The sequence below is a fragment of the Primulina huaijiensis genome, chromosome 2 (assembly GCF_012295235.1).
Source record: "Primulina huaijiensis isolate GDHJ02 chromosome 2, ASM1229523v2, whole genome shotgun sequence".
NCBI classification, from domain to species: Eukaryota; Viridiplantae; Streptophyta; class Magnoliopsida; order Lamiales; family Gesneriaceae; genus Primulina; species Primulina huaijiensis.
The window spans coordinates 22,929,860-22,957,408 of record NC_133307.1 but is presented as its reverse complement, the minus strand read 5'-3'; the positions used below and the strand labels follow the sequence as shown (position 1 = coordinate 22,957,408).

Genomic DNA, 27,549 nt, shown 5'->3' with positions numbered 1-27,549 from the left:
TACGTTAACCCGAAAATTTACCAAATGGGTGTTGATGGGTAGCGACTAAGGTTTCCATAATAATAAAAAATATAATTTTTTCCCTAATATTAATTTTTTTTTTATTTTACTAACTATATATACATAAAGTTAAAAACTCCCTTATATAAAAATAATATATAAAAGATGCTCAAAATTTTTATATAAATATATATACGGATATTAATCTGATGCACTTGTGGGTATAAGATTAAAGCACCGATCGTTGTTTAGGTCTTGCTTAATTCAATGAGTATAACTTCGAAATATACATTTTTCAAGTGAGTCAGATTTATTAATGGGTTTTTTTGTGAGATGATATCATCACTAGTTCAGTAAACACGTCTATGTAATATATTAAACTTGATTTGGAATTCTAAATTATGGGTTGAAGGAAAATTTGTACACCTGAAAAATCTAAAATCCTAAATTTAATAAACTAATAAATTACTCAAGAACTAAAAATCAACTCAAATATATAAAATTGAAAGTCATGTAATCAAATGAACAAAAAGTCTGATTACTTTTCAAAACCAATTCTAACATTCCAAATATAATTTAATAATAAGGACAATCTCTCGTATGATTTTTTCTTGATTTGACAAAAAGATATCACGCGTCTACTGGCTAGATCAACAACTGATCTAGACATATCATGATATTATTCTTCAGTTCCAATTAACCCTGTCATCAATGGGTTGAATGATGAATTGTCCACAGAATAATTTATGATTATTATCGAGCAAAGTACATACCTTCAAATAGTATGATTTCAAACTGATAAATACAATAATCGAACATATAATTTTTTTTTATAGAAATCATTTGACAGAGTTGACCATCGATTACAATGTTCTTACAAAAACTTAGTACCATTTTTTGGAATATTTGTTCGATCGATCCCTCATCCTTGTCCTCTCATTTTTATAATGTTTTATTTTTAATTTTCAATCAATTGAGAATATTCATATTCAAGATAGATGGTCCCACGTGATCAAATGTTCGGATTCCTATTACTGGCGCTGTGTCTGATCGTGAGTTCAAGGAGGCATGCATCTTGGCAGCAAGGGAGTTCAAATGGCAATATTCATGGACCATAGAAACGTACAGATGGGGTTATCTGTGCGATTCACGCCAATATTCAGCAACCCTAGCCTTTTGCTATGGAAGCGCCACTTGTTTCAGGCTTTCAGCTATACCTGGTTTTCTTGCAAACCTTAAAAGCCTGGTGTTTCTTGATCTCTCATTTAACAGTTTATCAGGATCGATCCCGCCTGTTCTTGCAACGCTTAGCTGATGATAAAACACGATGTTAAATATTTTGGTAGAACTAGCATAAGTAAATGACAGGCTAATGTATTGATGCCTTGATTAATAAAGGTAACATGAAATATATATATATATATAGATATAGTTCAACCATAATTACCGGCAACAATTAGCAACCTCTCGATGCATTGGACCAGTAACCTGCGTTTTATGTTCATACATGATCATAATGCATAAAACATGAGTGGCAACAGGCCATTCAAAGATTAAATAAATTATCGCACCTGCTGGAGTATAGCAAAAGCCTCAGAAAATAGCGTGTATGCCTCGCTAAGCATTCCCTGAAAAAGCAGTAAAAAACTTGTAATTTTTCATGGTATCAAGTCCAACAAGAGCTCTTGATCACAGAGAGATTGAAATTATTTTTCAGGAAAACTGTGAAATTCTGATTACTCAACACATTTGAACAACAAAAGGATAGAGCATAACAAAGTACAATTTTTTCAATCAAAAGTATCAAGATGGGTGACTTTCAACCAGTTTCGAAAATTTTACACAAGTTATCACAAGAAAATGTTCTATCACATAGAATAATGTTGATCTGAGAACACACATGATACCTGGTACTGCAAATTTAAATGCATACAAGTTACACTTCTGCTGACATGTTAATTACCTCTGCTAATTGAATCTTTCCTGTCTCGACGAGTTCCTTGGCTTCTGAGCATACTGGAATGGAATGCTTCGCCACAGGTTGTAGATTCAATATGTCTGACACTTGGAAAGGCATTGGGGAGTCCAGATCAAACTTGCGAGCAGAAAGGGTAATTCCGACCTATTAAGAAAAATAATAATCGTATGAATAATACAGGCTCACTGCTATTTCATGAGAACAATGGATACATACAACCAATTGAAGAGGCACTGATAAGGGCCATGGCATAGAACTTTTACTGCAATTTACTACAAATTCTGCTTTCTTGAATAAAATCCCATGTTATGGAAGTCAAGCTCAGAGCTTCCAAAGCAAAAAAATAACACATACAACTAGACAGGTTCCACACCCCTATGATAATTACGCATGTGCTTTATATTTCTATTAGAACAGGATTTTTCCTCATTGATCACAAGCTGTGCCCTGGAAATGCATGGATTGATTCAAATAGTTATGTGAACAGTAAATGAACAAGTCAGCATATAGCATGCAATCACTTCCATCTCCCTATAAATAAACTGTGATACTTGAACTATTTGTAGAATGAAACTCAAATTCACAATCATCGTAAAAAATCGTTACCTTTTGGCAAATATTTCGGACTACGGAAATTTTCCTCACCCTCAGCCTCGCATCTTTTGGCAACTCGAACTGCACATTCAAATAATATCAACAAAAATGTTTTCCACCAAGAGAGATGTAAAATAAAATCAAGCAAGGCAAAGATACCTGATATTTGAGCTTTGAAAATTCCTGAACGTCAAACCACAAACTTTCAGAGGTAATACTCAAATACAAGGATTGCTTCTTCCTGGCATACGCTCTAAACTTGGTTTGTGCCTTGGGCGACTTACCAGAAGCATGATGCCCTATATGAAGCTTCGAAATTTCCAATTATGGAAGTCAGGATAGCTGGAACACAATTTGACAAATGTGCCAAAAAAAACAATATAGAGCTAACATTTGTATGTATAATAACGATTCATGTACACACAACAACAACAAAATTTGATCTTCAAAAGACGTAGGAAACACCTAAATAGAATTTCTAGATCAAGTGAGGGAAAAGAATAAGAAGTCATGACAAGCATTCAGAAGATCAAGATAATGTTTGCCTACCTTCTGATTTTTCGGAGGTGTGCTATTTGCAACACCTTTAGCAGGAACAGACTGGACATTTCCACAAAAACAATTGAAAAAATGTGATATTGCATGTCCAAGATCATGATCCTCTGTGTCTCTTAAGATGTCCTACAGGTCCAAAAGAATAGGTAGTAGTAATTAGGTGAACTTCATTATCGCATATATAACGACCAAAAAATCTAGCCTTTGAAAAGAGTTTACAGATAAAAGAAATTTAGCATTGGTAATAGCTTCAACTCCTAACCATTCATGAGAATCAGATCATGTTCAGAATACAAAAGCATCCCAAACATCAATGGCACCTTAAAAATGTCATACATTGTAAGAAGGAAAGTAAAAGAAATACATAAATACATAATGGGTTCTTCAAAAGAAACCGTGCCGAGAGCTAAAGAACAGCGACTTATATTAAATAAAAGAATGAGAAAGCAATTAATCTCAAAACGCAATAGTACCACCAAGGAGCAAAAGTTGAGCATAAAGCAGAATTTCAACCCTAGCGACAAAGAAGAATTAATAAACAAAATTTGCAACGCCTAGTAACGAGACAGGAAGGTCAATGTTGCATCCCTGATTGTTGAATTGCACAATGTGTGACTACAGGTTAATTAATGTTCCACTAGATGTATAATTGGCATCATACTTCAGCGTCATAATCCATTACTACACTATTACACCATGTAAGATGAATAAAGAAAAGCCAGGCTGCAATTTAAGCGAATAATGAAATGCCAGGTCCAATTCCCAGAAGTTTGCCGCATGTTATTAACTGCGCTAAAACCCTAGAACTTTCAACCAAAAATCATGATGTTAAAGTAACACTTACCTAACAGTATACCACATTTTAGGCCAAGTCTCCAAAGGAAACCAAGGAGAAAGAAGAGTAGTTTCCATTTAATAATGGAGTTAATTAGTATTGGCTAAATCAACAGTTCCTCACAAAGAAGCCTATCAGTCACAGCCTGGATCTAAAGCGTGGTTGAACAATATTTTACCCGCAATCTCTCAAGACTTCACGTCTTCACCAAACAGTTCTGAACTAACTGTTTTACTGCAACTCTCTTTCATTCTGGCCAAACTGAGAATGAAATATACAGTATAAGCTGTTTTGAGGCATGCAGGTATCTCCAGGGTCCAGTGTTTTTCTTCAGAAGATTTTTTTTCCATTTAAAAAGATGTAAGACACGAAAATTTATTCAAATATACAGGTAAGGAAGGAAATGATTTGCACATTTCTTTTGAATACAATTCAATTAATTATCAAAAGGACACAAATATTTTTGAATAGTCTAAATTATAAGCTGCGCAAAATTCATAAACAGCAATTACTACATACAAGTGCTTTAATAACATTACATAAAATTATGACTTCATTTCTGTTTTAATACAACATAGCAATTCCATATTAATAAATTTCAATGTACTTTTTATTATTTTTAATTTAAAATGGAATCTAATTGAATCACTGTCAACCATCTCTTTCGACATTCAGAATAAGTTTCATTTCCATGGTATTTAACTAATTGTTTAATGGAAGAAAAGTTGGACAAGAAACACCCAATCATTGTTCTAAATATCAGCTTAGGCGCTGACCGACTGCACCGAAAAAGTGCTAGTTATTAGCTGGCCGATTTTATTTTTTTTTTGGATTTTTTTGGGCTTTTTTAAAAAAAAGTTTTTTGGGCTTTTATTTTAAATTTAAAAAAATGAAAAAGTAATTTTTTATAGGCCTAACCAAAGTCCAACAAAAAATGCAATACCGGCTTACTCTAACATACCGAACTTCATCTTATTATGTTGATATCATGAAATCCGCCTAACAGTGCCTAAATGATGGTCTGGCGCCCAACTAGTGCCTAACAAATTTTAAAACTTACACCCAATACATAGTCAGTTCGAAGTTAGATTTGGCTAGGTGAGAACAGCATACGGATACACAATTTGTAGTTTAGGAAGTAAATGATGCGGTTGACAGCTCATTAATTAAAATAATTTGATTTTAAGAGTTTTGAGGACAACAAAGTTGTTGGCCCTCAAATATTCGTTAGTGGCTGCAATCATGGATAACCAACCATACACAACACAACATAAAAATCCGGAATTTTTTCTTATCGGATAGATGATCACCTTGATAATACGCTTAGCAGATCTGATAACAATCTCAGTAGAACAAAGATCCCAAAGGTGAGGCATATCTCTGGTCCCTTCGGCAGCCTGTAGCACCAATCAAAAAAAAAATCAGCCAGTCAAAGCTAGCAAGAGATCCCTGCACCATAAACCTTGTTTCCCAGTTAAAGCTACAAAAATGAAAAAACCCATGTATGCGACTATAAAAGGGAATTGAGGACCCATCCAGGACTTATTATTACTTTTCCGATATAACGAATGTTAATCCCGTGGGCATGAAGAGCTTCAGTTAAAGTTTGCCCATCCATTGGTGAAACCTCAAGGGTACGAAGATCTTGTATGAATTTAGGTAGTACGACATCTTTAAGATGTAAACTTGCTTTCCGCACAAGCTCCTCATCTGCGGTGATCTCCTGAGAAATATTGTGGGTGGAATATCAACAAAATTTCCAGATATTTGGTAAAATAAGGTGAGATAAAAAAAATTACAGGATACCTCTTGATTCCCAGCAAGCTTAAATTCGGTAAAAACATTGGGATTGAATAGTATCTCACTTTTTGCATCTTTACCTCCAGAATGAGAACCACTTTCTTGAAAATGTTTCTTCACACCATTTTCCACAGCCTGCGGCAACCCGTTACAAGCATATGTGACCAGAAATAGGTGTAGCTACACTTAAAACTAGAATATATGCAGAGTAAACACATTAGATAATAGTAAAATTAGGTAATAATCTCCAGGCCATGCAACCTAAACTGCAGTCTGTTCAGAGGTTATCACAATCACGATGTTCTTCAATGGTTATCACAATCATGATGTTCTTCAATTTTGCAGCAGCTGAAAATACACACATTAGAATGTAGTAAAATTAGGTCATAGAAACCATAAATTGTAGTCTGTCCAGAGCTCATCGCAGTTGTGAGGTTCTATAATTTTGCAACAAATAGCTAAGACTTCGGAAAATCAACTTAAAATCTACATGACATTACTGTACACCCATTTCATACATATATTGTCAACTGTTATAATCATTAAATGCAAGTTCTTATCCTTCTGTTTGGCCAATCACGAAAAATAATGTTGAAGATCTTATGTAAGAACATTAGGATATTTATTTAAAGTTTAAACTAGGAGTGGATAATTGGATATTGTAGGGATATGCAGTTAGGCTTTTCTTTATGTATATTTTAGATCGTATCATTTACGTTCAATTGAATAATGAAGGAGAATTCTTTTCCTTATACAGATTTCATACCAAACTAAATGGTGCAATGACAAAATGCGGCAATATGGCATTTTCATTAGATTCTGATAAACAACCACCAGCTCCGACGCATCCAACCACACCCGATCTCTCTCCGCTCAAATCATTAGCTGCCACAAACTCAATGGCCAAAATTATCTACAATGGTCTCAGTCCGTTGTGATGTTTATATGCAATAAAGGAAAAGAATATCTCGTCTCTGGCTCCTCCAGACGACCAGCCACTACTGATGGAAAATTCAAATCCTAGAACGCCGAGAACATGATGCTCATGTCTTGGCTTATCAATTCCACGGTCCCAGAAATTCTTCTGCAAAAGAAATATGAGATGCAATCCGCAATACGTATTATGCCCGTGACAACGCTTATGAATTATTCAGCGCGGAAGGCTGCCTACATGACGTCCGCCAAGGCGAGGACGGTCACAACTTACTTCAATGCCCTCACCAAACTCTGGCAGCAGCTGGATTTGTTTGAATCATATGACATTACGACGGGAAATGCGCAATTGGTGAAACAAAATTCAAGGAGATTATGGAGACAAAACATGTATTCAAGTTCCTGCTCATCCCTCGATGAAGTTCGTGGCCACATCTTGGCCACAAAACCACTGCCAGGACTCCGTGCCGCTTTCTCCGAGGTCCGCCATCAGGAGAGTCCCGGAAGTTGATGTCGGACTCTTCCCGTCCTCCTACCAGTGATGCTTCTGACCTTGCTTCTACTCGACCCTTGTTTTCATCCAGTCTCGACGGTGATGCACGTCATTCGCCACATTCGACTTCCACAAACAGTCAACACATGGGGAATGGCAATCTATGGTGTGACGAGTTCAAGAAATCAAATCACACCTCAAACACTAGCTAGCACATTCATGGCAAACCGACGGACTGGAAACCACATAGGGAACGTCGTGCTAATTCGGCTACTATCGATGTTGTTTCCCCTGTCTCGCAAAATCTTTCACCCAACAGCAGCTCGATTCCCTTCAGCGTTTGTTTGGCCATATTACTGCTCAGAATTATGTCCCATATACGACACTTTTGAGTACAGGTAATGCAACGCACCAAGGCGATTTTCCATTGCATTTTCCTCGAATCAAGATTTGTCTTCTACATGGATTGTTGACTCGGGCCACATTGACAGATAGTATTTTCATTTTTAGCACTTACAAGTCGTGTTGAGGCTCTCGATCTGTACGAATTGCCAATGGTTCTAGTTCAAAAATCTTGGGTGTTGGTTATGTACAACTCTCCCATGATATTTGCTTACAATTTGTGTTCTTGTTCCCTGATCATACTGTTAATTTATTGTTTGTTAGCAAGATTAATGCTAACCTCCGCTGCACTGCTAAATTCTTTGTTGATTCTTGTCTTTTTCAGGAAATACATCGGAAAGACGATTGGTAGTGCTGAACTGCGTGCTGGCTTGTTTCTCTTCCATATGGAGCCTCGCTTCAAGGCTGAACCACTGAGCATTCCAAGACCAAATTTTCCCATTTCCTGGTATGCTTTCAATTCCAATAAAGAGAATGATATTTTATTATGGCGTTATAGATTAGATCATCCGAATTATCTGTACTTAGCAAAATTGATTAAATTCCTATTTCAGTAATAAAAAACCGTGTTTCCTTCAATGTGATTTTTGCTAAGTTTCCAAACACACATGTAACACTTTCAAACCACGACCATACAAACCATCGACGCCTTTTTCACTCATCCACAATGACACCTATGGGGCCATCAAAAATGAAAAATGTGACGGGTACTCGGTTCTTTTTGTTTATGGATGATCAAACTCGCATATCATGGGTATTCCTCGTGAAAACAAGTCTGGAACAACTTCCATTTTCTAACAGTTACATTCCTTGATTCAAAATCGGTTTTATGCCCAAATACAAGTCCTCCGCATTGATCGTGCTCGTGAGTCGTGACTATTTTACTTTTTTGTTGGGGACTTATCCGGCTAGCCATGAGATTATCCAACAAAGTTCTTGTGCCAACACTCCTCAACAAAATGAGGTTTATGAACGAAAAAATTGCCCCCTTCTTGAAACTACCTGCTTTCTTTTGTTCACATACACAGTCTCCAGCCATTTTTGGGGTGATGATGTACTTACCGCCTCTTACCAAATTAATTGTATGTCTTATCGCGTCCTCAACTATAAAACCCTTATCAAGGCTCTACTTGAACATTTTCCTCAAACACATATCCTAAACTATATTCACTGCCTTCGTTCATATCTGTTCCCAACATCGTGGGAAACTATACCCGTGAGCCATCAAATGCAACTTTCTAGGGTAGTCTCCTAACCAGAAGGGCTACAAATGCTACTCACCGATCACCAAAAAGTTATATCACTTTCTTGATGTCATCTTATTTGAAAACGAACCGTTCTACCCCAATTTCTCTATTCAGGGGGAGAGTAACAACAATGAATCTTTAATTGGGATCCCAATTCATTTGTCAACCCAAACCGTGTCAATCCAAAACCTAACCACCTACCAACTTCCCTAAACACCTCACTCAAGGTTTATTCAAGAAGGAAGGTCATCCAAATGGAAAGACAACAAGAAGCAACACAAAGTAAACCAATCCAAGAGTATTCTACGAGGCCAGTCCCCAATGAAAAAGACCAAGGTACTGCTGAAGTGGACAATAAGTCTCCCGTAATCGATAACTGCAACATTGATGATAGACATATTGCTTTAAGAAAAGGAAATAGGACATGTACTGAACACCCGATATATAACTTTGTCTCGTTTAAATCATTATCTCCTGCATATCTTCTTTTGTGTCTAGTTTAGATGAAGTACAGGTCCCTGGTTCAATCGAGGATGCACTCAAGGATCCTAATTGGAAGGTTGCCGCCTTTGATGAGATCAAAGCATTAGAAAAGAACAACACGTGACTTGACAAAGGCCCTCCATCGACCGCATTTTGAACAACTAAAGACCAAGCTTGAGTGCTTGACATGACAAACATATACCGCCAAGATTGAGGGAGAGTGTTGAAGATCTTAGATAATATAATTAGGATATTTATTTAAAGTTTAAAGTAGGAGTAGATGATTGGATATTGTAGGGATATGCAGTTAGGCTTTTCTTTATATTTCAGATTGTACCATGTATGTTCAATTGAATAATAAAGGATAATTATTTTCCTTATAGAGATTTTATACCAAGCTACAGATAGTACTTACAGTACATACAGGTTGTTCAAAGACTTATTATTGAAACTTTGGTAATAGCATAATACATTTTCTTATGTAATTTTGACCAGAAAACTTTAAGGTCAAGGTCCTTTGCTTCAACTGATTTTTATAAGCAGGGCTGCCAGATGGCATGTGCCCATACAACATGATAGGACACATCAATTTGGTTAACACATATTTACGTTATGTAGAGGCTACTCTTAGCATCAAAAAGGTTACTCCCACAAAACATTTACCAGTGTTTCACTATTTGATGTTGCACTTCCGTTGACTTTATCCATTTCTTCAGTGTTACTAATGCTTGATTTTTCAGAGGCAACAGTAGCTTCTTCAGATTCAACCCCACATTCAGAATTTTCAGCCGCTTCAGCCTATTCAATTAAATCATCCAAAAGCTTAGGAATCCACGATATCCATATACTTTAGAAGATATGCTGATAAAACAAAAATTCTAATCTATCAAGAATGGCAAATGGCAGTTATTAGTTCAGGATCCTACAAGGCAAAAGGAAGTCATTAGTTCAAGATCTTACATGGCAAAATGCAGTTATCAGTTCAGGTCTCAAAATAGAAAATCTGGAACCTGGCCCGGTATGATTTGCATCACGAGGAGTGACTCTCATCAAGTCCAAAAGATAATGTCTGAACACAAAACAACATCACAACCTAAAATGTAATAAAGCATAAAAAGTAATGAAGCAGTAATGATAAATGTAAAGTCATAACTGCACGGATCGGTCCCTAAAAAACACATGTACTCACCCCTCCAGACCAAGTAAAAGGAAAGAAAATTCAAATAACAAAAAAAACGGCTTCAACGCGTGGCCTGAAAATGTTACAGGTCTTGAACAAGAATTTACAAGATACAAGGAATTGAAATATCCCTGACAGAAGCTAATAGAGGATTTACAACACAATATTAAAGGAGAAAGTTTCACCTGTCATCGCTACCGACTATTCCTTTACACTCAACAGGAGCAGCTAGCTTGAAAATTTTACCAGATCCATCCAGCACAGTATGTTCCTTCAGATGAAGACGTTTGGCAGCTTCTAGTACCTACAAGATAAATAAAGATAAGACGGTATACTTCAGATGAAGACATTAATATGAAAACTACCGAGTCATGCAAAACATTTTTGAATTTCAACTTGATAGAATAAAGATAAGATAACTCAGCAGAATGTATAAGCATTCACCAAATAATAAACAAGCTACCACTTTACATAGACCTGAATACAACTCAAGTCCACCGCGAATATTCTAGGAAACAAAAATTATATCTTGGAATTAAGTAACACACGCCCTCAACAAGTGCCGTCAAAAGGAAAACATTGTAGTGATAATAATAATTTAAAAAAAAGACGATCTAGATACTCCAGACATTTTAAAAATAAATAACAAATAAGTAGTTTGAATAAGGAAAAAATTCGTCAGGCAACATACTGCATCAAACTAAGCAAAAGTTAATATCAGATCTCAAGAATCAGAATATTAACACAGATAAATGTTGGGGTCAGAAGAGTACCAATTTCAATAAATCTTTTTCGAATTCAAAATCTTATTGGAGTAGAAGTTAGAGCAAATAAACCTTTTAAGCACGTCATGTAACTCTTAATGGTCATTAAACATCATAACCTAAAGTATCCTGCCTTTGGAGATTTTAGGAAAGCTGTACTTTTGATTGGCATAACAAATTTCCACATGTGTGCCAATGGCATTTCTAGAGCAATATAAGCAGGAACTGAGATATGATTCCTGATTTCCATGAGTGGATAAAGATTTGGATTTTCGGAAAAACTCTACATTAAGTATTCAACGGGGTTGGATAACTAACACTAGGATGACAGCTTATTTATACCTTGGAATGAAAATCTTCACTCCAGCATATTTTCTTGCCATTGTCAACAGAACCATACAAAAGGGATTCAGACTTGTCACCTTGAAGAATTCCCGGCAACACACTCTGAAGAAGAGGAAAGGAAGTATATAACACAACCCAAAAAAGAATTATCACGCCAAGGGAAAAATCATCTTATTGCATCAATGTATTCTGTAAAAGATACTACAATCTTCACATGTAAACATGATAACGGTAGCACACATGAGATGATCATCAGATAGGGTAGGAAGCTCCATTTTCCTTAAAAATCTAGCCAACGCTCTATTCTAGTTGACTTTGACATCTAAAATACTATTAAACTTACAGCTCTCTGTTCAAGATAAGTTTGAGCGCACACACCTGTGCTACGACTCTATGACCTCGGTAATCAATGATTGCCATACCAAGATTGTACAACCCTGGAACATCAGCTTCTTGATACGCCTTGGTGCCTCTCAAGTCATTGTTAGCACTTGCATACGTAGCTTGTTCGCTTTCAGCTAACCGGGCTTCTGCAGGCATATCAGGGGATAAGGCATCGATGTCATTATTTTCTGTATTGCAGACAGCAGACTCATCTGCATCAGAAAATCTAGTAGCTCCTTGGGGCACATTGTTATATTTCTTCTCAGAAAAACTCTGCAATGAGGCTGTGTTTTCAGTTTTAGAGTTTTCAGATGACTGCTTCCGGGACAGTTGTTCAAGATCCGCATCAACCGCAAAACTGAAGAATATGTTGTTGTGAACATACCTAATTAAAAACAATAATCAAGTTTCAATGAAACAGAAGTTATTCCTAAATGCAAGTTCCGGGAAAATGGAGGTGGAAAAGCTCAAATACGAAAGACTACAGAGAGAGAAAACACACAAAAAGCTTAGAGAGAAAGCGTGTGCACGCACACACATACAACTCAACACTTACATATGGAAGCACTCTGGATCAGTTGGATTAACAGGTGGAATACATCTGCTAATCACCCCAATTGCACCATTGATAGCAGCATCAACAAAATCTGATGTCACTTTGTAGAGAGCCCTATCTCTCAAAATCCTACAATAGCAATATATACAGTGAACACAAATTGACTTGATCTCACTATAGGATTACCTAGGTAGGCAATGGATGTGCAAAGATGTAACAAATGTGCACCTCTCCTGATGCGTAGCATGGGGGAACTCCCGACAAGACTGTAACTCTTCATTCCAATCTCTTTGCATGCCAATCAACTCACTTCCAAAAGAGAGGGTAAGAGAATTTTCAGCCCTAGCTGCATCGCGTTTGTGATCTGAAATTACCACCATCCATGAGACTAGTAAAAATAAAATAGATAAACAAATTCATACCGATCAAAACTGTTTATAACGCACCAAATCAAGTCCAGTCCTGATTAAAATATGTTGATCCATACTTTAGCAGGATTTATACACCATCTAAAAACCATGAACTCATGCTCAAGCAATTTTGGCCCACATACATGAGCAACAACAAAATTCTACCAAATAAATTATATAAATTCAAATACTATACATCTGGCACATAGATGACCTACAAATTCCACATTGCCTGGCTGAAATCAACATTAGGGTATGAAAGAAAGATAATTGAAATATAAAGATATCACAAACCCAAAAGCCTTTCAGAATTAGATTTTTTGGGTTGATTTATAATTGGACAAAATGTTTCCCAAAAGATCAGGTGAAAATTTACTTTTTCCATAAGAAAGGAAAAGGAAGTGAAAAATGAGGAGAAGTTCCACTACATGGTCCAAGCCTCCAAGGAGAGACTTGAGATAATTGAGAAAAGAACTGAAGATAAATTGGGGATGATCTACGTCAACATGTTCAAAAAACGTCAGACACGATACTTTAATTTAAAAGATTAACTACCGACACTCCAACCTGCCCAATCGAAGACTAAGATGCTTATTGTCAATAACATAGAGAATAGTAAGACGATAGATACACTATCTCATAATTCTCAATGACCTATAAGCATCAAATTAACTGTTAGAGAAATTTGAACGTACCAGGAATAGGATACGAGCCAATCCATGAATTTGGTTGTAATAAAGATTGAACATTTTCAAAGGGATGTGCAGAGGCCTTCTGCTCCAAAATTTCGCGAAAAGCTTGAATAAGAAAAGAAAAGGAAAATGATATACTAATTCTTAGATTTTTAACCTTGAGGCACAAATTATTAGACCGGTCAGAAGTCATTTTGTGGTACCTTTCTTGAATTTAGGGCTTATCTTTTGCAAAAGCCCAACAAGAGTTGTTGCTTCAAAAGCAGTTTTGTTAGGCCTTGGATCAAGTACATTTCCAAGGCTGGAGTTCACGTAGAAAGCTTTAGTTGTTCCTGTAATACAATATTTGTTTCCTTCCAAAGTTACCATGTCCAAATAAATTAAGTCTCTAGAAAGCCTACATGCAGCAAGAAACAAAATCAGTCATTAGCATGGGACTTCTGAAGGAAATAAAATTGACAGTCAAATCTTGAGAGCAAGCGAACTTCATAATTCGATGTGCTCTATTAGTGTGGAAATGCTTCAGAATTTGGGCAACCTTCTGTAGCTTGGAGGAGGATTCAATGATGAGAAAACAATACTTTCCACACATTTAATCTCTTTAGAAGGTGATGACAATAGGTTAGTTAGAGAACCAGAACCAACATCCATAAAACCCAAATTATCAAGTTCGGGCAACTCAGCTTTCGCAACATCTATATATAGAAAAAAATAGTACCCAAATGAGAATTAAATTCAAAGAGAAAACCAAAATGAGAAACCAACACAGATAAAGGTTGAACAGGTAAAGGGTGGGACCTAATTTTCCAGATGTGTTTTTGCCTATCTCATGTTGTAGAGCAAGAGTGGTGGACAAAGAGGAATGCAGCGTCGAAAGAGAAATCAATTCTCTAGTTCGATGTACATGTGCTCTGATAGATCGATCATCATATAATGCTGCAAAGAATAGATTTAATTTAGAACCCAGGAGCAACAATTGTAGAAATGACTGGCAAATGTATAACGTGAAAAAAATGAACCTCTTCACATAATTTTCCACAGCAGATGATGTACTATCCCATGCAACAATATTTATTATATACGAATTAAACGTATGTGTAAGCAACCCACATCTTGTTGATGAAAGGTAAATGCCAATCATCAGTAAGTTCGAAAGTCGGTGCTAATTTTTTGCCAAAACGAGGTAGATTAAGGAGAGATTACCAGGAACCATCTCCAAAAGGCAGCTCCCACTAGTGATATCAGCCACTTCACATATTTCATTATAATCTTCTAGATGATGAACAGAACCATCCGTTGTATGCAATAGCAAATCATAGCAAGTACAGAAGCATGTCTCTGGAGCATCTACAAGAAATTGCCTCACATCCATCACAGTAACTACAAACACCGATGAATTTTTAGATAAGAAGAAGATTCAAACAAAATTATAATGCCAGTCGAAGAAGATAAAAAAGTCATCATATGAATATGATTAAAAAAACAGCAGTCATCGACTTCTGAAGCAATTGCTAATATGGAGGAAATCAGTTAAACTGCTACATGCCACGTATCTAAATTCAAACTAAAAAGTACGCCAGCTTACTTGCAGCTCAAGCTTCTCGCCTCCTTGTATTTTAACAGAAACTGGATAAAGATGAACTTCAGCTGCAATAGAAGGAAACACCGATCATTCAGTCAATTATAAGTTGAATGCATGAATAAAGTGTGTGCCTAATGTGTGTCAGTGTGAGTACATGTATGAGCAGACCTTTGCAATAAGCCAACTGGCATAAAAAAACCATTCAAGTTGGGAAACATGACGGTAGAATGAGAAGGAAAATATACACATAAGAGGGGCCTCCAGAAAAGGGGAAGGATTTTTCTAGGGGTAACGCAAATGTCCCCAGATTCTGGTAAGGGAATTAACTCTACGTCATTAAAAACACATTGCGAAAACTTTTCTTATTATTATTTGATAAACCTCTATGAGAAAAGAGCCGAAACTGCTCCTTCAAATCAAAAGTGGTGCAAATTCGCTTTCCTAAAAGCCGGCCGAATTTGTCATTATTATGGGTACGGCCAAAAGAATCGGAGCATCTTAAACATTACCTTGTTTTGAAGGATGCTGGTGGGACGCAGTTCCTTTATCCATTACCTCGGACTTTATTTCAGCTGATTCATTTGAGCTTGCATCACCATTAGAACGGGCGCTCCTTGGACTATCATTCGAGGGGGCATTGGAAGAGACAGGTTGCTCGGCTGACCCTTTGCGATTCTTCCCCCTATTCGACTTTCCGGCCATCTCGAACCTTACGCCAAGAAATGCACTAATTAAAATCACGTAACAAACACATGTTTCTGATCAACAAAAGGATCATCCAATTTCTCAAAGCAAGCTCCTAGTTTCATGCATTGATGGTGAATCACTATTAATAAGAATCAAAACAAACAGAGCCAACTGGACATAAAGATAGAGCTTGAGACAGGACACTCCAGAAGTTTAATAACACCACTTTCCAAACGAGGAATGCGCATTGAACCAGAAAAAAAGTTGACAAAATCTCAATTCCCATATTTAGAACCAGTAAATCCCAATAAGAAGCTCAAAGAACGTTAACATAACTTCAAGTCCTTGACCACATCAGCTAAACGCATAACCATGAAAAACCCATTAATTAAATAATCCAAATGTGAACAAATAATGGAAACAAACAACCAGGTCATCAAAAAACATTAGCTTATCTCAGAATAGACCTCTCACAGAAGCTAGCCACCGAAAAAATAAACCCCTCGTAAATATATACATGTACATGTATTAAACGAGCATGAAATGAAAATCCGAATCTGTCAAAAAAATAGAAGCAGAATACTACCCCAATTACAATCGCAGCTCGATTGCCTGCCTAAGTAGCAGCAGGGCGTGGTTCCTCGGTTTGTGTTCTCTGCAGTGATTTGTTGGGTTTGGGGGGCTGCCGAGGTTTTAACTTAGGGGAGCAGGCAGAGAGGGAGAGAATGGCTGAGAGAGTGGATTCTTGACCAGTGTTAGAGTAATCGATTATTATTTGTCACAAACGAGGTATCATCAGATTGCACAAGTGTAAATATGTTATAAATTATGATGTTCACGTAATAATTATGAAAATTATCAAAATTATATATATATATATGTGTGTGTGTGTGTGTGTGTGTGACATTCAGACTTTTTTCTAACAAATTTGAAACAAAATTACAATTGCCATTTGGCATCTCCAAAATATGATATAAACTTGTATGAGAAGCGTCGTATTTTGTGAGACGAGTATCTTATTTGGGTCATCCATGAAAAATTATTACTTTTTATACTAAGAGTATTACTTTTATTGTGAATATCGATAAGGTTGACTCGTCTCACATATAAAGATTCGTGAAACCGTCTCACAAAAGACCTGCTCTTCCAATATAGTGTATGGTAATTACTATTTATATTCTATCGACATCGTTAAAGATGGAATTTTTACATAAATCGATTGTTTTTTAGGTTGGAGGTGTTTCAAATAAAGTCCATGTCTTATTAATGAACATTTGTTAAGAAAGAAACATTTGTTCATTATCATAAACGAAATATGGTTAGAGAATAAAAATCAACCAATCGGATCAACTAATTCGAATTTTGGGAAGTAGATCTGAGTGGATTATAGACGATTAGATTGACTATATACGATTAATAAATCACATAATATATGTAGTCTTGATCATCAACATATAACAATTGATTATAATAAATATCATTTAATTGTAAACAATGTGTCAGATATAAGTAATTTTTAAATATGGGAAATTATTTTACCACCCGTATCACATACATTGTATACAATTTTCAAATAGTATTATTTTATTTCATATGTCATAAAATGTCCAATTAAATAACAATTAGAAAAACACAATGATCACGAAAAAAATTGAGCAATGTATTGTTATCTATTACTGCTAGTTATTCGAGGTATACACGTTATGTGTATGATATATCATACATAAATATCATGTAAGATGGTCATTAACTTCAACTAAAATCTGTAAAATAGGACAACAATGTTGTTGATAAAAACAAATTTATGGAATTGAGGATGAAAAAACCGATAGAGTGGACAGAGGAACGTGATGGAATCAGTTGAAAGAAGTTGAGAAAATATGGATATAAAGGTGCAAATATGCTAAAATGTTGGGGGCAAAGTTAGAAGAAAAATCGGTGTCTCACAAAAACAATATATCTGATGTGTTCATCTGTATAATAGTATAGATATATAATACTTGAACGAACACCCTAAAATAACCATTGGGTCATTTATAATTTTGTATTTATCTAAAATACATTTCTCTTTCAAAAAAGATTAATATCAAATTTAACCATGATCCATGTTTTCCTTCATTCGTTTCGGATTATGAGTTGGGCGCTTTAACCATTCAGCCATGGATGCTTAGTGGGGATCCTCGTACATGGTGAATAACCAAATTCAAATTAAAATGAAATTTGCAAAACACAAAAGTATATTTAAATAATATATGTCGAAATACTTAAAAAGAAAAAGAAAAATATATTATATTTATATAATATATAATACCAACAATGTACAACGACGATAATTTGTAAGACCATAATGTGCAGCATGAAACGCTATCAAATGGAGTACAACAAGAAGCAAAACAAGAGTCATTTGACATCACCCATGGTGTGAGGGTTGACTTCTTATATTGCATAATGTCCACTTTTCCACAAGACCGCCACCATAGACCAAATGCCTCCTCAAACTAGAATTATGAATACATTGTGTCTTATTAACTAAATTATGAATACATTGTGTCTTATTAACTAAATTTTGTATCTTTGGTTCGATCACGGCTATGTCAATCCCAAAAACTCCATTAATAACAAGTAGATCATACTAAGCACTCAAATACTAGGAGATGAGAGAAAAAATCGAATGGAATAACTGAATTGTGAAAGAATACATCTAAAAATGATACAAATTTAAAGATGCTGTCTAACTTTCAAAGAAAGCGTGTAATTTGTTTTTCTTCTCTTTTATCTGCTATCACCACCAACACATTCACATTAATGGCTCTTTGCCGCCACCCACCCACCATTCACAGTTTGATATATTTCCACATTTTAGAATATGAATAAAATACGACATATAAATAGGATTCTCAAAATAAATGCATTAGTTTACATGAGAAATCATACCGAGTTATGTCCTCGTATGTGATCAATGTATCATTTCAATGGGTCTAATGAGACGGGCATAATCAGTGTCGATCGGCATACAATGAATCTTTATCTATTGTCAAATGCCCTATTAATGCATGAGTCACAACTTACGTGAGAAAGTTCTCACTTGTTACATCTTATTATCTTCCAAAATCACAATATACTAACCCTACCTATTCTTTTTAAAACAAAAATATTAGTCAGTAAATAAGGAGAACTATATTGTAATGTAAAATTTACCAACAATGTAAGGTAGATTTAGCTTTTCCATCTTGCATAGATATTCGATATGTTGATCTAACGTGCCCGTCTATTAGAATGTGAAATTACTAAATTCAAAAGTCGAGTTAGCCAAAGCATCTATAACCATATTTTTCCTCACTATTAGTACGTGTGATGAATTGGAAATCTCGATAATAAATTTTGGATTCTGCCAAAAATGTGACAAAGCTTTAAGGGTTATGTTCCACCCTGTGATCAAAAGAGAAACCACAAAATCTGTCTTTACCATAAAAAAATTAAATTTTATATTGTTGACAAAAGTTTTAAAACCCGTAAAATAGATAGAAGCTTAGCTTGAGCATTACAGCTAATACATTCATAATTATAGAAAACTAATAGAATATGGGCTTACGGATCTCGTATGATCATGTCAATAGATAATTCATTTGAAATTCCTCAAAACAACCATCGCTACCATGTGTTCAAAACTCTAGATAATGTTTTTTGCTACTTAAACCATAAATCGATTTTGGTTCAAGTTATGCATTAAAATAGTATGATTTATGCACCAAATACGACATTCAAATGATTAATTAAAGCATTTAATTGTGCGAAGTGAGCATTTTTGTCTTTAATTTTTTATATTTAATGATAAATTCTTGAAATATGATAATCTCACCATTAATCATTTATATGTCTGGATTTTGTGCTTCTCTCGTATCTTGAATGAGTGCATTAAGGTCACGTTCATATTTGATAATCATATTTTGCAGTATACTACATGTTATTATATCATGTAAATGATGTTTCTTTCCAAACACGTGTTGGGGATGTTACAATCACAAATCGTGATTGAATAACGTCAAATGCATGTTCCACATCTTTTTTGCAAGACTCTTGTTTTATTGCAAAATATTTTTTTGAACAGCGTGAATCGTTGATAGTTTGCACAATAGTTGACCATTTTGGATGAATATCATCATCCAAGTAATATCTCGTGTCATGTTCTTTTCCTCCATTAGTATAATGAGAGGAAGGAACAATACATCGTGCAAAGTTGAAAAATATATTGGACGCCTCCAAAACATTTATATCATTATTGGATAAGATCATACCAAAATATGCATGTCATATCCAACTATCGTAATCAGCTGTAACTTTATAAAATGATTTTTGTAGAGCCATTATGACCTGTATATTGAACCCGTCCAAGTCGTGGGACAATTTTTCTACTTCCAATATATATACAATCAAGACTTGCCAACAGTATAGTAAATCTTCATTGTTTACAAATATATAGTGGTATGGAAACATCACTTTCCATGCAAAAAATTTCATATAGCTCGACAAAAGTGTTGCATACGTTGAACTGCAATAGATTCACCAATTTTGATGTATTCATCAGCGGCATTCACAGGCATATAATATACTAGAATTTGCGATGCAACTGTTTTTTTAATATTATATAGCCCCAGTCGCCCCACACCACTTTGTTTTGTGAAATAAACATCATATTTGTTACCACATCAATTATATCATGTTACATATTTCGATACATACAAAATCCTCGTCAGAATCGTTATATGTTAGTTTTCAACAAAGTAATCATTGAGAAAATTACGATCGACAGTTTTCCGTTCACGATAGATCACCTACATGACCTAGAATTGAACCTCTGTGTATAGCTTCTTGCTCTTGTTGGATGATACAGGAAGCAATCGGCTCTTGATCTTGAGCTATATATGACATTCAATATTTATCTTATCTATTTTCAAAAGTCTCAAAAACATTCATCCGATCCATATGTTTTTCAAATTCAGTATCCAAAAATGAAGATGAGATAAATGACGATGCATAAAATTAGAAATGATATATAATTCATTTTCTAGTGATAATGTAAGATGCGTATTATGGGAAACAAAGATAACTCGATCACGTTATATAATGGTTTTTAAAATTATGATTGTTAGATAGATTATATTAATGTCTAGATTATTACCGTCAAATTATATTTTTTTTCTAGAAATTGACAGTTAGATTATATTTCTTATCTAAGTTACGATCGTGTGATTGAACATAATCATATATACATTATAAGCATTGAATTAGAATGTCTTATCTAGATTATGATTATTGGATGAATTATATTCGCTACAATATGACTGTTGATTATATTATTTTGTCTATATTATGAATTGGATTTATTATATTTTTATCTACAATATGACTACTGAATAATATTTTCCTATCTAAATTATGATTGTTGGACAAGATTACATATAATCTAGATCATTGCACTACAATATGACCGTTAGACGAGATTACATATATCTAGATTGTTGCATTATAAATAAACTATATATGGTTCACAAAATCATCACACTTACAATTTTCAATACAATAATCTATATATTCCAAATAAGTCAATGACATCCAATTCTACAACTACTTAATAAAATGTTGAAGTAGACATTTTCTTATGTTATATGTATCTTGACATATCACAAAATCTCATCATACATATCAATCAATCCAAATATCAGTTTTGGACTATTATCCAATAAGTTTATAATGCCAACAAACAAACGCCCTACAAGTACACGATAAAGGATCAATGCAGTGTCTCATGAAGTCTGTACTCGAATATGTTGAAAAGAATAAGATAATGTTTTTTTTTTTACCAAATTGAAACTCTCAAACTAAATAGCACTTCTAAAGAGAATATTATAAGTATTTCTTAATCAAAGATTATTGATATTACAAGTCTAATTTATTTACAATCTGTGTATGTCGTGTAGTTGAATCAAACAAATAATTTGTTCATGCAAGATACTAATTTTAGCAAAAGATTCAAATTTGATCATGCATGTCCAATTATGAAATACATTGAGAAATTCACGGGTGACATCAATCCTGTGAAGACCCAAGATTCCATGTATATCTATCACATAAATCCTTGTACAATCTTTTTACTTCCTTACAATTTTTGAAATTTAAACACCTTGGCATCAGATTTTTTTTTTTGAAATTTGAAATGTCAAGCTAAATACTCATTTGGCCAATGGTTACAATCCTCAAATCAAACTTGTAACAGCCCATTCATGGCTGATAATGACATTAAAATGGGTTGTAATGACCTTAAAACAATGATCATTCAGCTGGTCCAAGTCCACTATAAATACCTCAAGAATTAAGAGGAAAAAGCACACCAACATATCACTCAAACAATAGAATTTTCGAGCAAGAAGAGCAGCAAATTTCGTGCCTATTTTATGATAAATTTCGAAGCACTCCAATAGCTGAAATTTTGTCCAAGAATCGAGCAAAGAACCGATGTTCAAGACCGAGTAGATACTGAAGTTATTGAGCATGGAATTTTTGCCCTAGTCCAAGAGTTCGAAAGCCTTAGAGTTTGACCATTCCAGCAACATTCAATCATGTTTAATTCCGCACAAAAAAGGAAGAGGTAAGTGGACTTATTATATATATATTTTAAAATAATGATATATATTTCTGTTTTTGAAAACTTGATCTTACATTACTCGTTTCATGTCTTTTGATTCTGTAAATGTGTCGCTCCACATGATGCATTTGTTATACTAAGAAATCTTGAAAATGCACTGTTATGATTCAAATTAAAAATGATAAGAAAATTTCTGAAACATGACAATATGAGATAAGACCCTGATGTGGTGAGTTATAATAACCGATATATAGCATCAACTCCTTAGAGGAGTGACAATTATGGACTGATCAGTATATCATGGATATAGAAATGAATAACAATGTTTTGTAAAAGTTTATGATTTAATTATGATGTGTTTTGATGTCTTGTTTCGAATTCAATTTGTCTCGTGTATTGATTCATGCTGCTACATGTTATGCGACATGTAAACTTTGTATATTTCGATATTCTTATGTACGATTGGCTCACACATAATGAGTGTTCTAAAAAACTCACCCCCTTACTTTCCTCCCTAGATAAGTGTCACGCCCCGAAACTCGGGATTTGACACCGGCCTTGTTTAACAATCACACAATTGAAACAACCAGCCTCGTAGCATAGTATAAACCGAAAAGCAGTTTATTATTCATAACTCCTCAAAAAAAACAACTGTCTTTACAAATGAAATAAAATAAATTTGCGGAAACGTCTGATCTAAAATTTTAAATTTCTAAAATTAAAAAAATAATCCTGTCTACTAATCACCATCCCCAAAACTGTTCCGATTCTTCTTCTTCTACCTGCTCTTCGGATTTATCTGGGAAAGGTTGTAAGGGGTGAGTATTTTGGGAATACTCAGTAAATGGGGGAATTATCGAACACCACATAAAAATTTCATATTTTCGAAAATAACATATATTTACAGCATGCTTTTCATAATTTTTAACACTGCAATTTTTCACCTTTCATGGTTTACTGACGTCAGTCCCTAAGTTTTAATCCTCTAAGGGGGCGAGGCCGTAAAACAGTTCTATCCCACTGTTAAGGGCCATATGTTGGAATTCCACCCATTTTCAGGGAATCCTCACAGTGTCTCACAAAAACGTAACAAGATTTAAAAAAACGTAGACGGTGTTCGACCGCATTTTTTTTTCTTTAAAAGAAAAACACATAACCCAAAAATTTAAAACTTTAAAATTTGCCCACTTACCTTAAATTCTTGATGCAAAAATTACGTGAATAATTAGGGTTGCTTGCACAGGAATTTTCGAAAATTCCTCTTCGGCGGCTAGACGGCGGCAGCGCTTCGCTGTGCTCGAAAATTCCTATGGAGACTAGAGGAGGTTTTCGAAATTTTGGTATGAAATATGGTGTGATTTTTCGAAAACTAGGGCCCTCCTATTTATAGGGGTTGGCTGCTATCGTGATCGAGAGTTATCGTGCGTTTGAACTGTGAATCAAATCTAATATCTTGATATATCCGTGATCTAGGTAGATATTCGAAATCTCCTTCTTCTTTCCCCACCTAATTTTCGAAAATCTCATGGTATATATTGTTAGATTTCGAATTCTAGGGATTTTATTATCTCTTGCTTGATCTTTTATCCCGGTATCTCAGTATCAACTAAAATCTTAGATACTTATCTGCTTATTTTCAAAATTCCTTCTTTAATTCCTTAGATTGAGATAAATTTATTCCTACCAAATTTTCAAGTTTAAAAATAGATAATATTATCTTAATCTCGAGCTTTATAATTCTGTACACGATAAAATTATCTACACAACTTAGATAACCTTAAAACAAATCTTATATTCTGAATGATTTAAATATTAATATCCAAGATTACACCATCAAATTATTAACCTGATATTAAACTGATATGATCACGATATTACAAAATCCCGGGTTTTACAATAAGGGTGAATATCAATTGGAAGAGGAAAAACAACACACGTTTCGGGGTTGCTGATTAAGTTCGAGACATGAAGTTTCAATCATCGTTTTTATTTTTATATTTTTTATGTTATCGTCCGCAATTGTAAGTGTTATGCATTGTAAAAACAATTATGATTTATGTAATAGATTAGCTTTTTTTTTTCCATGTACTAAATGGCTTGTTGTTTTGTAATTTTAAATTATTAAACAACGCCGATGGTGCGTCTCGGTTTTGGGACGTAACAAATCTATCGAGCACGACAACTCAAATACATATCACAATTTTAGAAAAGTCACAGAGATTCAAGTAGTATGAAAATGCAGGTCACTTTATCTGAGTTACTTACTATAGTTAAAAAATCCAAATCAAAGAGAAAAAATACTATAATTAACGTTTTGAAAACAATGTACACGTTAAACGAAGGAAATCATGATCTTATGATTGCATCGCATAAGGGATCTACTGAACTTCAATAAAAATATGATATTAGTTGTTAACATTGCAAAATAGAAAAAAAAAGGAAATTATCAAAATAAAATTGGACTCGAAAATAACACGTGGCATTGGTTATCCTTCAAGAAGATAACATAGATTTGTTAAGGACATGGACAACACAATTATGAAATATTTGGAATATATTTAAGTGATTGTGGAGGATCTGAATCTAATTTATCAGATTATTGATTATTCAGTTTTTTTATATTTTATTATGTTTTTATTCAAGTTGTTGTATTTGTATTTGAATCATGTGTTTAAATGTTTAGTTATAAAGTGTGTTGTTACGTTAATTATTTTATTAAATAAACAATTATAAAATTCATATAGGTTACATATTTAAACATTATATTAGATACTATAATATTTATTCATTAAATTAAGTAATTGATTAATTAATTATAATTATTTTAAACAAATAAAATAAAAAAGTAGACATTTATTTAAAAAATTAATAATATAATAATTATAAGTAAATTACGAATTTGAATATTAATTATCCAAATTTAAATAAAAAAATTAAACATTAGTATAGTGCAATTGCACGGAAGGTCTCCGTTGAAAGAAGGCATGCAGCACTAAAATGGTATTAACACACTATTTTGGTGCAATATTGAAAATAACCAAATAAAACAAGCCGATCTCGAGTTTTAGTATTAGGCTCAAGCTCGTGTAGTTTGAAAATTACTAAGTTCTCGAATAACTCGTGCTCAATTTGTTAATAGTTCGTTTATCATGTCTCAAGTGAGGTAATTTTCGAGCTCTTCAAGCATTTTTAGCCAAAAAATCAACTAATATATGATAATTTAAGGGATATGATTCTTATTTTATAGAATTTTAATAGCTTACATTTCAATAAAATAATAATGTTTAATAAAAACTCATAGTCCAACAAATCAACTCAAAAAACTAGTAGAGATTGGGTTCGAGCTTGAATAATAATAATACGTGACAAAAACTCATGGTCCAACAAACTAGTCCAAAAACTAATCAAACTCGAGCTTGAGCTCGCGAACAAACTTGTGAACCGAACATCTTTAAACTTAAACCTGGCTCGATAAAAAATAAAGGTGTGGCTCCCAAAGTAAACTCACGTACAAATGGAAATGCAAGACAAATTGTAAGACTCAGAGTCTCGTATTAATTTATAAGTAATAATAATTAATTATCAAGTCNCATTTAATTTATTCAATTAAAAGAATGACTTCACACAATTCACGAATATCCTACGTGGCAAATCATCATTCGATGTTCGACCAATCACTAGGATCAACTACCAAATTCCTTCTTTCCCTTCCAATCCTAACCGTCCAATCAAACCCTTAATCAACGGCCTACCGCCCTCTTCTCAAACCCCAAATTCAAACACCCACCTAAAATTTTCACCCTTCCCGCTCGTTCACCTTCTTTATAAACCTGGATCCGCTCGCACTCCCAATCATTATTCATCTTCGTTGCAATAAATCTACGAATTCTCTTTCGTCTTTTAAAGTTTTCTGTTCCTGTTTTCATCTTTGAAATGGCTCGTACCAAGCAGACCGCTCGCAAGTCCACAGGAGGCAAGGCTCCGAGGAAGCAGCTTGCCACCAAGGCCGCCAGGAAGTCCGCTCCAGCTACCGGCGGAGTGAAGAAGCCTCACCGTTTCCGTCCCGGAACGGTGGCTCTGCGTGAGATTCGTAAGTACCAGAAATCCACCGAGCTTCTGATTCGCAAGCTTCCCTTCCAGAGGCTTGTACGAGAAATTGCACAGGATTTCAAGACGGATCTGAGGTTCCAGAGCTCCGCCGTGGCCGCGCTTCAGGAGGCCGCGGAAGCATATCTGGTGGGCCTGTTTGAGGATACTAACCTCTGCGCCATCCATGCTAAGAGGGTTACTATAATGCCTAAGGATATCCAGCTCGCTAGAAGAATCAGGGGTGAACGAGCTTAGAATGAGTCTTTCCGGTCTGGTTTCCGGTTTGGTTCAGGCTGACGATCTTTGTTCCTAGTGGGTGTGATGCCAGGAATTTTTTTTAGCTTAAAAACCTCTGGTTTTTAATGTAAGAATCTGAAGGCTATTTCGTTATGAATGATCTGGGTCTTGTTTCTTTTCTGCGATTCCTTATTATATTGATTAGAATCTGTGAATCCAGATTGGACTACAGGTGTTTTGGATTGGATCAATTGGTGATCGATCGCAAAGGCCTTTTTTCTTAGTTTTTAATAATGGGAAATATAATGAATTCCAACCGGTGTAAAATTGAAAGCTGGGTTTACTGCATTCTCAGAACCATTGGGTTTGACAAGAATTTATGTGTTTGCCTTAAGGGGTCAGACAGGTTTCAAGCTTACATTTTGATGGATTGAATTGGTGTATTTGAAGTTAAATTATTTAATATTAATCTACATAAATTATTTGATGTTTTCAAATTCATTGATTATAAATCCATCAACTGAAACAATAAATTAATTTTTGAATGAACATAATATCTTTTAAATCTTTGATTGTTGGAGTCATTCCACTCTTCCAAATCCTTTTCTCAAATGAAATATTTTGATTCTTACCTAACCTCAATTCGTAGACTTGGAGTCG

General features: G+C 34.6%; 2 protein-coding genes across 2 annotated transcripts; one reads left to right on the top strand and one right to left on the bottom strand.

Annotated features, from left to right (window-relative positions):
* Window positions 1-878: 878 nt before the first annotated feature.
* Window positions 879-16,664, bottom strand: LOC140970630 (clustered mitochondria protein-like). Its single transcript, XM_073432445.1, has 25 exons — window positions 16,507-16,664; window positions 15,743-15,942; window positions 15,237-15,298; window positions 14,855-15,031; window positions 14,450-14,587; window positions 14,190-14,346; window positions 13,855-14,048; window positions 13,655-13,756; window positions 12,778-12,913; window positions 12,550-12,678; window positions 11,988-12,378; window positions 11,607-11,711; window positions 10,686-10,804; window positions 10,281-10,389; window positions 9,984-10,118; window positions 5,769-5,897; window positions 5,515-5,685; window positions 5,273-5,359; window positions 3,122-3,253; window positions 2,732-2,881; window positions 2,585-2,653; window positions 1,964-2,122; window positions 1,572-1,628; window positions 1,448-1,488; window positions 879-1,311 (listed from the first exon to the last, which is right to left on the bottom strand). The coding sequence occupies exons 4-25, from the start codon at window positions 15,021-15,023 to the stop codon at window positions 1,308-1,310; spliced, it is 2,883 nt and encodes a 960-aa protein (XP_073288546.1). The 5' UTR covers window positions 15,024-15,031; window positions 15,237-15,298; window positions 15,743-15,942; window positions 16,507-16,664; the 3' UTR covers window positions 879-1,307.
* Window positions 16,665-26,412: 9,748 nt separating this feature from the next.
* LOC140960152 (histone H3.2) lies at window positions 26,413-27,067 on the top strand. The gene has a single exon (XM_073418303.1). It carries the CDS (start codon window positions 26,497-26,499, stop codon window positions 26,905-26,907), a length of 411 nt encoding a protein of 136 aa, XP_073274404.1. The 5' UTR covers window positions 26,413-26,496; the 3' UTR covers window positions 26,908-27,067.
* The last annotated feature ends 482 nt before the right edge of the window (window positions 27,068-27,549 follow it).